The sequence below is a fragment of the Diabrotica undecimpunctata genome, chromosome 2 (genome assembly GCF_040954645.1).
Source record: "Diabrotica undecimpunctata isolate CICGRU chromosome 2, icDiaUnde3, whole genome shotgun sequence".
Taxonomy (NCBI): Eukaryota; Metazoa; Arthropoda; class Insecta; order Coleoptera; family Chrysomelidae; genus Diabrotica; species Diabrotica undecimpunctata.
Genome location: NC_092804.1, coordinates 161,122,511 through 161,139,141, shown reverse-complemented (window position 1 = coordinate 161,139,141; position 16,631 = coordinate 161,122,511). Strand labels below are relative to the sequence as shown.

Genomic DNA, 16,631 nt, shown 5'->3' with positions numbered 1-16,631 from the left:
GACCCCGAAAATCCTGGAGGAACGAAGTAGACGACGCCATGAGTAAGAGAGGACTAAACGATGGAGAATGGAACAACAGAGAGAGATGGAAACGGTTGAGCGAGGGAAGGCAGTGAATACTGTAGAATCCCTAAATATATATATATGGAGATCTTGTAAATTTTCTGCAAGAATGGCTGTATCGTCAGCGTATCTAATATTGTTGATTACTTCTCCACCTAGTCTTACTCCCTCTTGTCTGTCATCCAAAGCCTCCCTAAAGATTTCTTCAGAGTACAGATTAAAAAGAGTGGGTGACAAAACACAACCCTGCCGTACTCCACGTTTGATGGATATTTTTTCAGTCGCACTGTCTTCAATTTGGATAGAGGCTACTTGATTGTAATATAAGTATTTCAGCAGTCTTATATCATAGTGGTCAAGTCCTGCTGCCCGTAGGCAATCGAAAAGTGTATCGTGTTGTACTCTGTCGAACGCCTTCTCGAAGTCGATGAAACAAACATAAACATTCTTTCGGAATTCACAACTTTTTTGTAATAGAACGCGCATACAGAATGGTGCCTCTCTAGTTCCTAGACCGTTTCTAAATCCAAATTGCTTATTACCCATCCTACTTTCGCATAGAAGGAATACTCGGTTTTGTATAATTCGTAAGAGTATCTTCAGTGTGTGACTCATCAAACTAACTCATCAAACAAATTAGTCTAAAATCGCTGCATTTGGTTGGCCTGCTTTTCTTTGGTAATGTTATAAACAGTGACTCTAACCAATCATCTGGTATTTTTCCTTCGTTGTAAATTTTGTTGAAGAAAGTGGTTAAGCAGGCAATGCTTTCCTCATCCAAAAGTTTAAGTAGCTCAACAGGGATTTGATCTGGTCCAGGTGCTTTATTGGTTTTGGCTTGCTGTATTGCCTTTTTGACTTCCGAATTCAGTATACTGGGACCTCTGTCTAACTGGTTGTCACAGGCAGTAACGCTTAACTCCATATAATTTGTTCGTCGATTTTTCACTATAATGCGTCTTAATGCCCTTCGATCTGCTTCGGTTATTTTACTTTTTTGTACATTTCTAGGTTTTGTGACGACCGAACCTGTAGTTTTGTATCTTCTTACTATATTTCTTACACTATAGCGTGACAATTGCACCATATTTGCGATTTCCTAATTTAATTTTTCAGAACTAAAAAAATCTAATAATGATTGAACAAATTTTCTCATCGATAACTTTACCTCGACCCAATCCACAAACGACAAAAAGCTTTACAATACTACAAAATAAATTTGACATTAACTGACAATATTATTATTTTGATGTCATTTTTCCATAGCTGCCTCTGGATTTAACATTATTATGAAAAAATCAACGTATGTTAACATAAGTGAATACACCTAATACAGGTGAATGTAAGTGAATAAATAAATATCCATAATGGTAATGTTTTTAATAAAAATGAATAAAAATGCCATATTATAATATAGGAACTTATAAAAACATGCAGAGTATAATTTGTTTATGGTAATCGACTTAAACTGCAAATTCCATAGGTGGGCCAACTTATATAGGAAGGTGCTCGTATACTTATTAACTTTTACAGGATTTATTAATTATATAAATGTTTTTTAATTGACTATACAAAAAGATCCTTATTCTATTAGTTTTGGTTAGATAAATTTATGCCACTTCTGTTTTTCCTAATATATAACCAAATATCACATTAAAAACAAAACTGCCAGCTGTCGCAATTATTGGAAGCAACCAAGACTAACCCACCCGTATAAATTAAATTTTACACGCTTAAAATACACCCCCTATGTATACAAACCGACGATATTACATCCTGTGTATTGTCGTATCTTATGGTTTCATGTTTCTAATGTTACAGACTGAAATAGCAAAACGCTTAAACGCAATCATCGCCCAAGTGCTGCCCTTCCTCGCCCAAGAACATCAACAACAAGTAGCCACAGCTGTCGAAAGGGCCAAACAAGTCACGATGGCTGAGCTAAATTCTATCATAGGGGTAAGTTGGTCAATATGTTGATAGATAGTAAAGTAGATTTAGTGGTTTAACCAAAACAAAGTTGTGGCATAACTGAGATGTAAGTCTATAAAATCTTTTTGACGATTACTTTTAGGCAGTTATTTTAAAAAAATGTAATCGTAATAAATTACTTTTGCCCAAAAAAAATATTTATCTATTTCACCTGAAGATGTTCATAGCCTAACACAGAAACGATATGAACTCCAAGAAGTTTTTATCATTATCTTGTAGTATTTATCATTATTTTGTAGTAAGTTAAATGACATTACAGAGCAAGCGGTGTGTCAATTAAACTTTTTTTGTAGTATACCAAAGTTCGTTATTTAAATTGTGTAATTTACGGGTCATCTGACCTCATTATGTGGCTAGTTCCAACTACTTTATAGACATTTTTCGCTGATGATGATCTGATGCGATCGAAGATGTTCTGAAAATTTATAAATCCATTTTGAATAAGTTTTTAAAATTTTACTAATAAAAGTTTTTACTTCATTGTAAGTTTTTTTAATCTATGGTATAAAGCCAACCACTGGGAATATATATCACTTACTACCTCATGTCTTCTTTCTATGTTAAACTTTGCGACTACTATTCTTTCATGGATGAATGTGTATCTTCTTTTTATTTTATTCCACAGTTGAATCGGTCATTTCAGAAACAACATGAGTCAGAAATTATAGTTTTAAGTAAATCACAAAAAACTGTTTTAAAGCGCTTTAAGAAAACTGCTTTAAAATTAATTGTTGCAATAATATTTCTAATAATTATTTTTTGTAAAAATTGTTTTTCTTAAGTTAGATTATGGTTTAAAAAAAATGTTGTTTTAGAACAGAAATAAAAAAAAATATTTTTTGGAAATTTTATTGTCTGTCAAACAAAGTATAAGCATTAATCATCATTAATTGCATCAGTAGTAGGCCACTGCATAATCTCTTCAAAAAATGATCTTATTTCCTCTGGTATGTAGTCCATGAGCTTGCGTGTATCTTCAATTTTTTTTATTAATTGGTACTTTACCATCCGGATAGACCAGAACTGTTGGTAAAAATGGAATTCTATCTCTTATTTTAAGTTTAAAGCTGTTAGTGATAAAACCATTAATATATTCCGATACTGTTACAGTCCCTGGATGGTTTGAAGAATATGAAAATGGTAATAGATTGAAATCTGGAAAGTGATTTTTTTATCCTTTTCTTTTCTGCCCATTGAGTCGGTAGACAAACACGTTTTTTTGTAATGTTTAGGCCACCACTTTTTAAATTCAAAAATATACGATGTTTCCACCATTTAACCAAAAACTTTTTGTATCATGTAGAATTTAGTATCATTTCTGTGTATTCTTTTGAATGGTCAACACGTTCAAAGTTTTTTATGACTCTTTTTAATTGCCGCAAATTTTCTATCGTTCGAAAAAAGGAATGAGAACGTTGTGGAATGTACTGGTTTATGGTTTTAAAACTTACAGTATCTACTAACAAAAGTAGAAATCCCACTACAGTATGATTCCGGTTTTGACCGGCACAGTTGTCAGAAATTAAGTGAAGATGTTTCACAGCAGTAGGCACTTCAGACTTGATATAATCCATAAGATATGAAGCAACTTCATTGGGACCCTTTCTGGCTTGTCCCTCGTGGTAGGTGTAAAACATCCCTTGTTTTTTTGCATATTGTGAATTACGAAGACGTTGACGTAAGTGAAAAGTCTTTTGTACAGGAATAAGTGGAAGTTGAATATTTACATATAATCAAACGTCAGGCCACATACAGTTGCATATTTCTACAATTTCTGCCATTTTATTGTAGAACTCTTTGCACGTCTTTTATGTACAGATAATTCCGCAACGGCCGATAAGCCAGATATTATTATTATCAGGAAATTTGGCACAAAATAGGTCATACATAATTCGCACATTCAATGTTTTGTCTAAGTAATGCTTCTAATTCCCTGTGTAATGTGAGATCTTAGTGGAAAAACTCCCAATATGAGTCGTTAACTGTTCTATTAAATTTTCAGATTTAGCATTCCCTAAAATATGTTTCCCACGTTTATCTAGTGGTGCTTTTCCTTGTACAAGAAGCTTAGAAATTCATCAAATTCTTTCATGACTCACAGTGTGAATTCCCATGAAAGCTTTTTTGTAAACAATAATTTTGACACCCGAGCCGGTCACGGAATAACCAATATTATATCTTCTATTCTTTGGATTTTCATTTCGTGGTCGTCTCTTTTTTACTTCACACTTTCCTATAAACCCTTGTAAGTATGAATTTTGTGCATTCTTGGTAAGCATGCTTCTGAATTTGGCGAATATTTTAGCCCTTACATCCGCATTACCTTTTTCAAAGCACTTCCAGTGACAACTTCAAAAAATATTATAATTTTACGTTTTAAAACTATCTTAACCTTTAAACTTACCGACAGTCTCCTCCTGGTTTTCTTGCAGGTACAACATTACCTTTACAATTTTCATATTCTTCCCCACACAACCTCGCTTTCTTAATAATCTCTGACTTATAATTGTCTTTTTTACCACTTTTTTTTACTTTTTTCTAAATTCAGATCATTATTTGTGTCATTTATTGCAGCCATCTTGATCGTTTTGTTGACAAATGACAATTCCGCACCGAAACAACATGACTCATGGGAAACTTGTTAAACTGTTTATTCGGACTGTTAGGCCGTTGTCTTCTGAGATTAGTTCTCGACGTTTCGCCAACACTAGGGGTTGGCTTCTTCTGGAGATGTTACTGCTTCAATTGTAAGCTGAAACTGACGTCAGTTTCAGCTTACAAGCGAAGCAGTAATATCTCCAGAAGATGCCAACCCCTAGTGTTGGCGAAACGTCGAGAACTAATCTTAGAAGTGTAATATTTCTAATAATTCTAATTTATCTATTATTTATTTATTAAAAGGTTCTATTTATAACACTTATAAATTTATTAAAGTGTTTATTAAATAATTTATCTGAATTATACAATTTATTATAATTCGTGCGTACAATTTGTTCTTCCATATAAAACGTTTCATTTATATACATAAACTGCCGTTATCTCGAAAAGTCGACGGCCCTCTCGACCAGACTGAGCGGCGGCGAAATGGTAACGGCAAACTGGTATTTTCACATCGGCTCGTCTCCAGACGTTTCGAACTGTTGTTTTTATAACAAAGGATGTTGTCAGGTAGGCATTACCTAGAAAATACTCGAATGAATAAGCATATTAGTGATAAACATGTTTACCGTTCTGAGTCATACGACACGTCACCATCTATCGTAACAGAAGACTACGGCCTAATAGCCCGAACAAACAGTTTAACAAGTTAGACGATGGCCGTGAAAACCTAACGCATTTTATCACATGACTTATGTGGTTTTCGAATGGAGTGGGTATTTATATTAAGCAGTAGTTTATTACAGCAAGTCGAGACTGATGTCGTTTCTGCTTAGAATGGTGCGTTGACGTATAAAAAACGGGTTTATGAAGAAATGTCAATATTGCCAAAAATTGGCTCATGTTTCTGAAAAGACCGATTCAGTTGATCACCGTAGTAAACACGGAACATGCGCAATGGTTGCTTTCGACAGTGCTTTGGTTTTATTATTCATTTCTGTTAAAATAGCTATGTTTGCCTTTATGTTTCTGAACTCTCTGGATTCTAATTCTTTTGTTCCGAGGCCTTTGAAATTTAATTCACAAAGTAAGTTGTGACAATTCACAAAGTAACTTCCCTTGGGTCGTCTTTCGTTTTTTTTTTTTGATAATTATGAGTGATTGACTATTTGAGACCATTTACGTAACCAATAATTTGCAAAGATTTATGAAAAATGATTTCCATGAGGTTTCACGATGTTCCACCGTTGCGTTGTTTCCCATGTTGATGAAGTTCATCATTATTACTACGATAATTACAAAAAATGTTTACAGAATTTAATAAAATACAGTTGTAGATAAATGCAATTCCTGCAATCTCTTTGAGATTTTTCATAATTTAACTAAAGTTGGCAAAAACTGTATTACCATTTTTATATGTTGTTTTTAACTGACTCTGTTTGAAATAAAACAAAGATTATTTTATACTTTTAACATAATTGTAATCCAATTTGTAATGATTGACACGATTTTGTTTTGGCTTTTTTAGAGTTCTATTGAATTTTGGCGGTCAATTTTAGGGGTTAGAGTTGTTAGATACGTTTTCTGATACGTGTGTGACAGATGGTTGTAATCGATGACAGACGAACGAGAACATTACACAAAAACGGTTATACGAGAGTATTTTTGGGGTTTTTTATTGCAGCTTTTCATACATTGTGTGATTTTTATGAAGTGTGTACTAGCATTTCCGCTATTCGTTATTAACTGTTACAAAAATAAATGAATTCAGTGATAAATTAGAACGATTTACCAGCAGTACGTCGTATAAATATTAAAATTTTAAATAATAAATGAGATTTATGGTATATAATAGTTTTATTTCGTTGATATTTCCATGGAGTTTAATAGTAATTGTTGTTTCTGACGTTGTTATTAATTTTATAACTTTGTTTGTGTCATTTATTACCTCTAACGACCGTTTTTTAGGTGGGCGTGCAGTAAATGTATATCGGTAGCGATGTTTTTGCGCGCTAAGTGGAACGCCGTTACAATTAACTTCAAAAAATGAGAAAATACGACGTTATTAGAACTTTTTTCTTCTATATAAAACGAAAATAGCTTAAACTTACAGGAACCATATAACTAATATACACCAATCAAGAAATCAGCTTTTTAAGCGACCGTTGTCCCTAACGGTCTTGGTGGGTTTATTTTGAATCCATTCTTTCTAATCGATTCTTTTAGGTGTCTCAAACATTTTTTTCTACTACAACAATTAATATTTTTATTCAATTTCTTTCTCTTATAGAATGTAGGTAAATTATAAAACCCACATGTACGAAATTCTGACACAAATATTCACCTATTATAGAAATACCTATTATACACTATATACAAAAATATTTATATATTCATTCCTACGCTTATTTCTATCTTTATGGCTTTAGTGGAATCAGCCGCTAACTTCAGAGAATTACACTGACCTTTTTATTATCGAGGGTGTAGACGGCTATCAATACAATAGACAGGAATGGTCTACAGCTGTTCATCGCTGAAGAGTAGAATCTTTTTCTTTCCTCAAATCACGAAAAATCACAATAAGAGTCGCCGAATGATTGTCGAAAAGGCACAAGTACTCGTAGTGTCTTTTCTAGACAGGAATGGTCTACAGCTGTTCATCGCTGAAGAGTAGAATCTTTTTCTTTCCTCAAGTCACGAAAAACCACAATAAGAGTCGCCGAATGATTGTCGAAGAGGACACAAGTACTCGTAGTGTCTTATCTTGCGAACTACTTGAAAAGGTTTCAAAGAAAAAGCAAAAGTCTTATCACACTCTCATCAGGCCATTTATGGTACTACAAAAGAGAAGAGGAATTGCCAGTCGGATGCGTCGGTTTCTTTATTCACAAAATAATTGCCAACGGAATTGTATCAATAAACCAAACCTCAACAGGGGTGTCTACCATGAATGTAAGCGCAAGATTTATCCTGAGGATCACTCAAGTGTACGACCCTACTATAGGACATCCAGACGAAGAAGTCGAAGAAGAAGATTCTACGATAAAAATTCCTTTTCAATCAAGGAAAATTCTGGCCATTTATTAATAATAGGTGGCGATTTCAACGCCAAAATAGGCACTAAAGAAGACCCCTCTGAAATAATTAGAAATTTTATAGGTGAAGTAAGAAACGATAGAGGCAAAACAACAGTTAACTTTACCTTTGAAAAACAATCTCTGTCAAATGACCAGCTTCTTTAAAAAGAAAAAACACACAAGATGAATATGGGAAATCCCTGATGGAAATACAAGGAACGAAATCGACTATTTCTTAACAAACAAAAAAAAATTATTTAAAGCCGTAAATGTGTTAAACAAGTTTAGTACAAGCAGTGATCATAGGCTATTCAGAGCGAAAATAATGATATCGAGCGAAAAAGAAACATTCAAAATGATAAATAAGAAACAATCAAAGAAATGGACAAAACCAGCAAATATTCAGCATTTCGAAAAATATTTTGATAAATTCATTGAAATCTTAGATTAAAGGTCGTGGCATATTATCGTGCACGTTGCGTTTCCAGCACATAGCGTTTAGTTTCCGAAAAATAAAATTTAAATTGTTTTAAATATGAATAACGCACACTGTCCGGGACATAGGTCGTAACCGGTTGGTAAGGATAATGTGCATTAGATGTCCGTCGTTCTCCCCTTGTTGTTTATTTAGGAACTTGTTTGATTTTGATATAGAGTATTTAAAAAAATAATTTTCGAGGCTATTTTGTCATTTATGCATGTGTTTTTATTGCTTTCTGACAATTAATCACGGAAGTGATAAACAAGTAGGACTTTTGTACGGAAGTGATACCTCTTCTTTTTAAAAATACTTTTTGGTTTGATACGTATGGCTTCGTTAAATGTAGTATTTTGTGTTTTAACTGAAGGTGAAATTAAACTTAAAACATATTTAAACTGAATCCTATTCATTCTAAAATAATTGTTAAACCTATTAATTATTATTAAATTCCTATTAAAAACAGCCTCGAAAATTATTTTTTTTTAAATACTCTGTATCAAAATCAAACAAAGACCTAAATAAACAACAAGGGGAAAACGACGGGTATCTAATTAACATTATCCTTACAAACCGGTTACGACTCGTTACGCAGCCGTCGGCATCAGTAAAATATTGTGTTCGAATATACTGAACAAGTGTCTGAAACGCAATGTTCCGGACAGTGTGCGTTGTTCATATTTAAAACCATTTAAATTATATTTTTCGGAAACGATATGTGCTGGAAACGCAACGTGCACGATAATATGCCACGACCTTTAATCTAAGATTGAAATACACAACAATAACAGACATCAATATATTGAACAGTCAAATAGTCAACACAATGCAACAGGCTCAAACTAAATTTTGTCGAACAAACAAAGAGGATGAAAAACTAAATCTACCCACGCAAACCCTTATAGAACTAAGGCGACAGATGAAAGGAGAAATAAGCGCGAAATAAAATAAATAAGATGATCACAAAGGCAATAAGACACTACAAAGTAAAAAAAATGAACAAGCAATAGAGCAAAATAAGGACATGAAAGTTTTGAGAAGGAGCGTGCAAAAGGGAAAAATACAAATTAGCAAACTAAGAAACAAAGTTAGGGAAGAAACTACGAATAGAGATGAAATGTTAACAATAGTCGAAGAGTTCTACACAGAGCTTTAAAGATCAAGAGAAAAAGATAACAATACGCAACCTCCAATATATAGTAAAAACTGGGGTACTAAACCAAGGATAAGATTTAATGCATAACAAAATCAGAAATCAAAGAAGCCCTGAAGAAAATGATCTCAGGCGCAGAAAAGGATCCCTGGCGAAGATGGAATAGTGTCAGAAGCACTAACAATTATTGAAGGAGATATATTACTTAAAAAACTAAACTCCTTTTCAATATCTGCGTTCACAACCCCAATATTCCAACAGACTGAAACAACGCCACTAAGATTCTATTACATAAAGCAGAGACAAAGCAAATTTAGAGAATTACAGACCGATTAGCCTCGTCAGCGCTATATATAAGCTGTTTACGCGAATAATAGTTAGAATGGAAAGAAAATTAGAGATTTATCAATCAAGAGAACAAGCAGGATTCCGAAAAAGTTACGAAACTAATGGCCATTCACAAAGTATAAAAACCCTAATAGAGAAAGTAGTGGAATAGAATAAACCTCTAGTGCTAATATATTTATCGACTTTAACAAAGTCTTTGACACATGATTATAGGTGTATAAAACTAGTATACAATTGACACCTACAGGCAACAACCACTGTCAAATTACATACTAATAGTAATCGCATAAAAATATAGCGGGGTTAGACAAGAAGATTCAATGTTACCTAAACTTTTTAATGCGGTGGCTGATTTGTGGCCTTACCAGTATTCTATATTGCCTAATCATTATGTGAGACTATAACTATAGTTCTCAAGGGACCAAGGAAAAGGGGTGGGATAACATTCGAATGTGTAGGAAAGAGAGTGGTTCCAAAGAAATGCGTGAACTCTGAGTCAAAACGGAAGGTGGGGGGCACGTAAAGGCGTTGACGCAAAGAGCTGCGCTGAGATCAGCCGCATTGGGGGGATTATGCCCAACATCGGAGGGTCCAAAACTGAGAGGAGAGGGCCCTTCATTATGTTGTGCAATCGATCGTCCTCTACGCTGCACCTGTCTGGATTAACAAAGGCGTACAGAAAGCAGCTCACCCGAGCAGGTAGGAAGAGTCTATTGAGTATTGAGGGTGGCATGTGCATACAGAACAGTCTCTGCCGAGGCGCTGGGAATTATTACCGATGCACGTGCTAGTGAAGGAAAGAGGAAGAATATATGAGAGAAGAAGAAATGAAGACATAGCAACAGAACTTAAAAAAAAAGAAGAAAGAAAGAGGTCCATAATGGTGTAACAAGAGGAAGTGGGACGAGATGAGAAGGGTGGCGCAGTGGACGAAGTCGCTGATTCCTAATATGAGGAGATGGATGAACTGCGGGCATTGGAGTTTGGTTTACTTCCTGACGCAGATGCCCACAGCAAATGGTTGCTTCAGGGCACGCCTTTACGGATTTACCCGAGGTATGTTTCGAACATTTGGACCCCCCCCCCCTTCATAAAACACGAAAAAAAAAGTATCCTACATTGGTACAATAATTTGAATTGTGAATCCATTTTTTGTCTGTTTAATTCGTTGAACGATTACGATGCTCCGACAAAATATATTCTGAATTCAAAATTTGAGTCTTAATATTCCTTTATATTTATATATCCTTTATATTATTCCTTTTTAGTAGCTATAATCTTCTCATAAATTATCGAAACACGGTTATTTAAAACACTTGCCGGAGTTCATATATTATAACAATCGGAAAGCGGCCATTTTTCCCGCCGTTATGTATATCCTCATAAATAACTTTAGTCGGAACACACCTGTACTAAACGATTCTGTAGAAAAACCACTACCCACCGCCATAAACACCAGAAAAATGTATAATTTAATATCCCACATCCTATAATTTAATATTGAAAACCATGATGAAATTAATTACGTTTTAATTGTGGGTTTAAACATAAAAGTCAATCAAAAAATTTATTGTAATCCGTCGCAGCTAATAAATTTTCTATAGGCGTTCGTCTGTCGTCGTGTTAGTAGGATAAGGTTGTTTTTTTTGTATTCTATACTTAAATGTATTATAATAAATACTCTCTAATAGTCTTGAGATATTTTGAATAATTTATAGCTTGTAAGTCGTATGAGATACCTAGTAAATAGAAAATATACCATTGTTACGATTATATCGACATTTTTTTATACAAATTACGACAATTTTTTATAAACAAAGTGGGTGTGGATTTTTAAGATCATAAAAACATTTAATTTCTTTTTTATACTTAAAATCGATAAATAAGTTAACGTTATATCGATGAAATAATGTCTTTTGTCATTTTTCATGTTAAGAAAACCGATGTAAAATTACTTTTTTTCCTCAGACTCTAGTTATGGCTAAATATATCTATCAGAGACTTAGAGTACCACGTAGTAAGTACTGATTTTATACGTATATATTTTCAATGTCTGATGGTTATTAATAATTATTTTAAACATCATAAAATCGACCAGTTTCATTCATCAGACAGGAAAATCGGAAAACATGTTCCGTCAGACAATATGAAAAGTTGTTTTTTGAAAAGGTCCGGCTGTACCTTTCTTTATTTTTTTAACTTTTTCAACCACTTCATCGTTTGTTATTTGGGTGACAATTGCTGTCATGCTGTCAATCGCATACAATTATATATTTACAATACGCTACGCTGCAGAAACTATAATTTTATTGTTTTCTTATTTTCTTCATCCACATATATAATACTTTAATTAGCTTATTGACATCTGTTGCAAAAGGATAACAATTTTTTTGTAATAAAATTTGATATTTACATGTACTCTTGGATATTCTTACCTAGACTAAAGACATTTTTCGAGTGTAAAATAAAAACGTTTAAAGGTACATCCAACATGAAGACTGGTAAAAGCTGGTAGTCAGATTCAGATTCTCAGGACGACTGTCTGACTCCGAGTGGCTGGTAGGATATGGCCATTATGAACGCTGGTTTTCCACGCTGACAGTGTAGTGCGTTGAGTGATCAGATCAGTATAGCATGGAACTTACAAGACAACAAATGGCAGCTGCATTGCTACTTAGTGACAATGTTTTAATTCTCTTCTCCCGTTTAGGAGGATTAACCTGGACCTTTTTTCTTAATTTCTTGATATCCATCATGAATCACTCTTGTAAACGAATAAAAATCAATTTTCATCGGCGTCAGATGCCTGAAACCAGATAGAAGGTTCTTTTTCTTTCCGGTAAACGTCTTAGTCAGACTGTCAGCGCGGAGGTGCATTTATACCTAAATACGAAGGATTATTTGCCTGGGAGTTTATTTACGAACGAGGTGCTGCCTAAATACGAAGGATTATTTGCACACTGACTCGGCGACGATCGGCGCGGCTGACTGACTTCGAGAACCAGCGTTCATCTTGGACGTACCCTAACGCTAAATATTTGAAACAAATTACGTTATACATCCACAGACACTTTTATAAATAATAAAGATAAGAGTAATGAGGAATCACACGTATCCTGTTTTTTACAGTATTATAACAGAATTAGCAATGCCTAATGACTAATCAGTTTTATACACATTTGGTGTTATATTTGTCTGTAGGATAAACTAAATAATTAGGCATTGGTAATATGTTAACATTGGGGTAGACACTTAAGGTGATGGTTTTTTAAATATCATCATTAAATTGTGTTGTTGTTTCCAGCAACAGCAACAACAAGGCCTTCAACAATTGCTTGTAAGTAGTTTCTTTAGTTTAGTTTTTTTAGTAGATAATTATGGGAGGATTCAAGAAAAAGTTTGAAACGTTCATAAGTACATAAATATTTAATATTTTATGCATTAGTTGCCTGTTTGTGCGTTAGTTCTATGTGTATATTTAGTCTACAACAGAATACAAAGAATGATGTCTTGTATATTTTTTTTACTTTTCTCATATAACGTTATGGGATTCCAGGGGAAGATTCTTATTTAACAATGTGGTTTGTTGAAAGAAATTGGTAATAATTGCAACACTCGTTGTTTTTAACACATCAACTCAACTCAACATTTCTTAGAACCAGTAAGGAAAAAACGATAAACATATGCAAAAATTATTTGTGTAACATTAACATAAAACCACAAAATAAATTAAATCGTCGAATAACAGATAAACATACAATTTACAATAAATCGATGTAGTCCATTACTTATACACCAATATTTGATCGAGCGTTATCTTGCATAAAGAAGTTGTTGGCGATAAAATTCTCCAAACACGCTCACGACTATCTGATGCCTGTAGACTGCCTGATAAGTGTTTAATCGAAAAACAAAACTTCGTTCCATGATCAATAGCCTGGTTTGCATGAGGTCTAGCAAAACAATTATTATTAACCCCCCAAAACCCCCGAGTAGCCAAATAGGACGTATTTTATTCAATATTTGTTGAGTTAAATTTTTTTTAATTTTGCAACTCTAGAAAATGCATTTTCCAAATACATTCATTTCTTCATGATCGCATTAGTTTACAAAATTTCCTGATGCACTTACAAATGTACAAAACTGCATCTTCTCACTCCGTCTTACTGCGCCGATTTTCAAAGGTTTATTCCTTTATTTTCTCGACTACTTCTGGAGGGCGTAACGGGGTTGTTATATTGTTACAGTTTCTTTCTTTTTTTTTCTTCGATTTTACTTCTGCCTTCTCTGGGTTATGATTTATTGAGTATTTACTGTAACAAAACATGGCCTTGGATTACGACTACTTCTTACATACTACGTCTGACCTGAATTGTGCAACAACTTAATACCAACAGTGAGAAACTTAATTTGCAATAAAGCATACGATAACGGATCCTCCTTAGGTTTCTAAATATTTTATGGATCCAGCATATTACAGGCACGCAGCAGGCATGCCAAGCATAATTTAACACAAAGAAAAATGTCATATTTAGGTCAATTGTTGAGAAGTTACGACGTTGTGTAGAAAAAACCCATACTGCGAGATAAAATAGAGCTGGAATCTGGACCTGGATGTAAGTAGCATGCGTAAATATTACCCAAAAGATGTGTTGAATGTAGACGAGACCCGTCTTTACTGCAGAAAGGGTGTTAATATACAAAAAAGAGGGACCGGCTTATAATATACAAAAGTCATACGTCATTGATAAAAACTGTACGAAAAACATGGCGGCTGATGAAAAGGCCTATGGAGTTTGTTTTAAAATTTGATGTTTTTGTCAAAAAGTTATCAAAAAATGTGTATTTTTCTATTAAAAAACTGAATTGCAGAATTTTCAGTCTAACATTTTTCTTGGATCATCCTGTAAAACGAGATAGAGTTAGAAATTAAGGGTTTCGTACGAGGGTTGCGTGTATAATGTTGTCACAAGAAATTTTCTTTGTTTGTAGTCTACTTTAAGGGTAGTTTTTGTTATTGTTACATACTTACCGACAAATCGCATGAGACCTTCTCATTAGCGAACTCGTTTGTAGGTAACAAAATTTTAATCTAGATTTATTTTACGAAGGGACTTGTGAGGAAATTGCACGGTGTTTTGTTGGAACGGAATTAGGGTTTAGGGGATAATTTAGATTTGGGGGACATATTTTTTTTCGAAACAAAAATGTATACGTAATAATTAAGAGCTGGAACTAGGAATATTGTAGAAAATCGTTATTGAGTTTAGCTCATTTGGTAGTTAGATTTAGTTATAAGATTCTTAAGTTCTTAATTTCCGATATTTTTAGATATGATTGACTCATCTGTTACCTGTCATGTATTTTCTGTCACTTTCTGTGTCAGATTTTCTTTACGGTAAATTAATTAAGGATCTCGTGGCTTCTGTTATCTTTCTCAGACATATTTAGTTAACCTGTGATAATGCCAAACAAGTGCTATACAGTGGATTCATGATATTCCAGATGGTAATCAGGAACTTATACCCAACCTTTCCTAAATAGTTGACCTCTGGATAAATTAATTAATTATCGTGACCAAAAGCCTAACATGCTGCTGAAGAAGCTACCGACAAAGATAAAAAAGGAAATCGTTTTAAGATGATGAAATGGACAGATTGTTCCAAAGAGACATGTACCAGGTTGGTTTGCTCTTGAATCACGATGGTCAGATCAAGTATAATATTTCCAAAATGTTCATCAAATTCATACTCCCTTTTGAATTCATCATTTTCTTTTTGTCACGTGTTTCTCTGACTCCTGTTGGTGTCAAGCAAATACAGTACATTCTTTGCTGTTGTACCAATTCTCCTTTCTGAATGTGTTTCGTCTTATTAAAAATCCTGCAATATTAAAAAATCATTATTGCAGGCACTTTGACACTACTTATTTATGGTACATATATAGATAAATTTATCACCACTCATAAAGTTTAAACTTAATGATTTTAACAAGGTCGAACTATTTAATCCGTTCAAAAGCCAAAATAAAATATTTATACGTGTGCAATGCCAGATAATCATTTTGAATAAAAATGCGATTTACATAAAAATGACCTAGCTCTATTATTAGTTTTTCTAACAGAGTAAATATTTTACATGTTATGTCCTTAATTTCTATCTGAAAAGTGCTTAAAACACTTAGATTTTGCATTAGCTTATGCATTACTTTAAATACCGAATATTAATTATGTTTCTTAATGTAGCAACAAATTCATGCCCAACAACTGCCACACGGAGCCCACGGGCCCGGTCTCCCAATGGGTCCCCATCCCGGTCTTCCTGGTATGGGCCCTGCTGGTCTGCTAGGTTTCGGAGCTGGTCTCGCCGCTGGAGTTCCGGGAGCGCCGGGAGGACCCCACCCAGCAGTCTCCGGTGCAGCACATCCCATGCTAAAACCGGCTGATCTGCATGCTAGGGATCCCCAAGATCTCAAAAGGCCTAGTAGCACAAATGCCGAAGAAAGACTGGTAAGTAAATAAGATATTTTATTTCTTTTTTTTTGTAAAAATTTAAACACGGGGTGGAATAAATTTACATTAGTTTTTAATGGACCATCCTGTATATACTTCTTATTGCTCAGTATGATGTTTTGCACGGGCCCGAAATCCTATTTATGTGACTCGAAAAGTCGAGGCGGGTGTAGTAACCTTGCGGTATACCGTAATATACATTATATTAGTACATATACACTATTATAATTATTGTATATAAAATATTTTTATATAATATTAACTCTAAACGCGAGTTCTGGTTGGCTAATTTTGATTTTAAAATATTTGTATAAAATAAAATAAAATAAACAAAATTGATAAAATTAAATCAAATTAAATAAAATTATTTAAAATTAAATAAAATTAATTAAAATTAAATAAACTTAAATA

The 16,631-nt window shown here is 33.7% G+C and overlaps 1 protein-coding gene across 3 annotated transcripts in view; it reads left to right on the top strand.

Moving 5' to 3' along the window:
• Positions 1-16,631, top strand: part of gro (TLE family member transcriptional corepressor groucho) — a 577,477-nt gene that overhangs the window by 489,719 nt on the left and 71,127 nt on the right. For 2 of the 3 annotated variants that reach the window (XM_072523886.1, XM_072523888.1), the window contains exons 5-7: positions 1,885-2,022; positions 13,014-13,046; positions 15,954-16,217. In XM_072523886.1, the coding sequence (XP_072379987.1) occupies positions 1,885-2,022; positions 13,014-13,046; positions 15,954-16,217 (435 nt within the window). The remainder of the gene's footprint in view (positions 1-1,884; positions 2,023-13,013; positions 13,047-15,953; positions 16,218-16,631) is intronic. The other variant, XM_072523889.1, reaches the window with a different exon arrangement.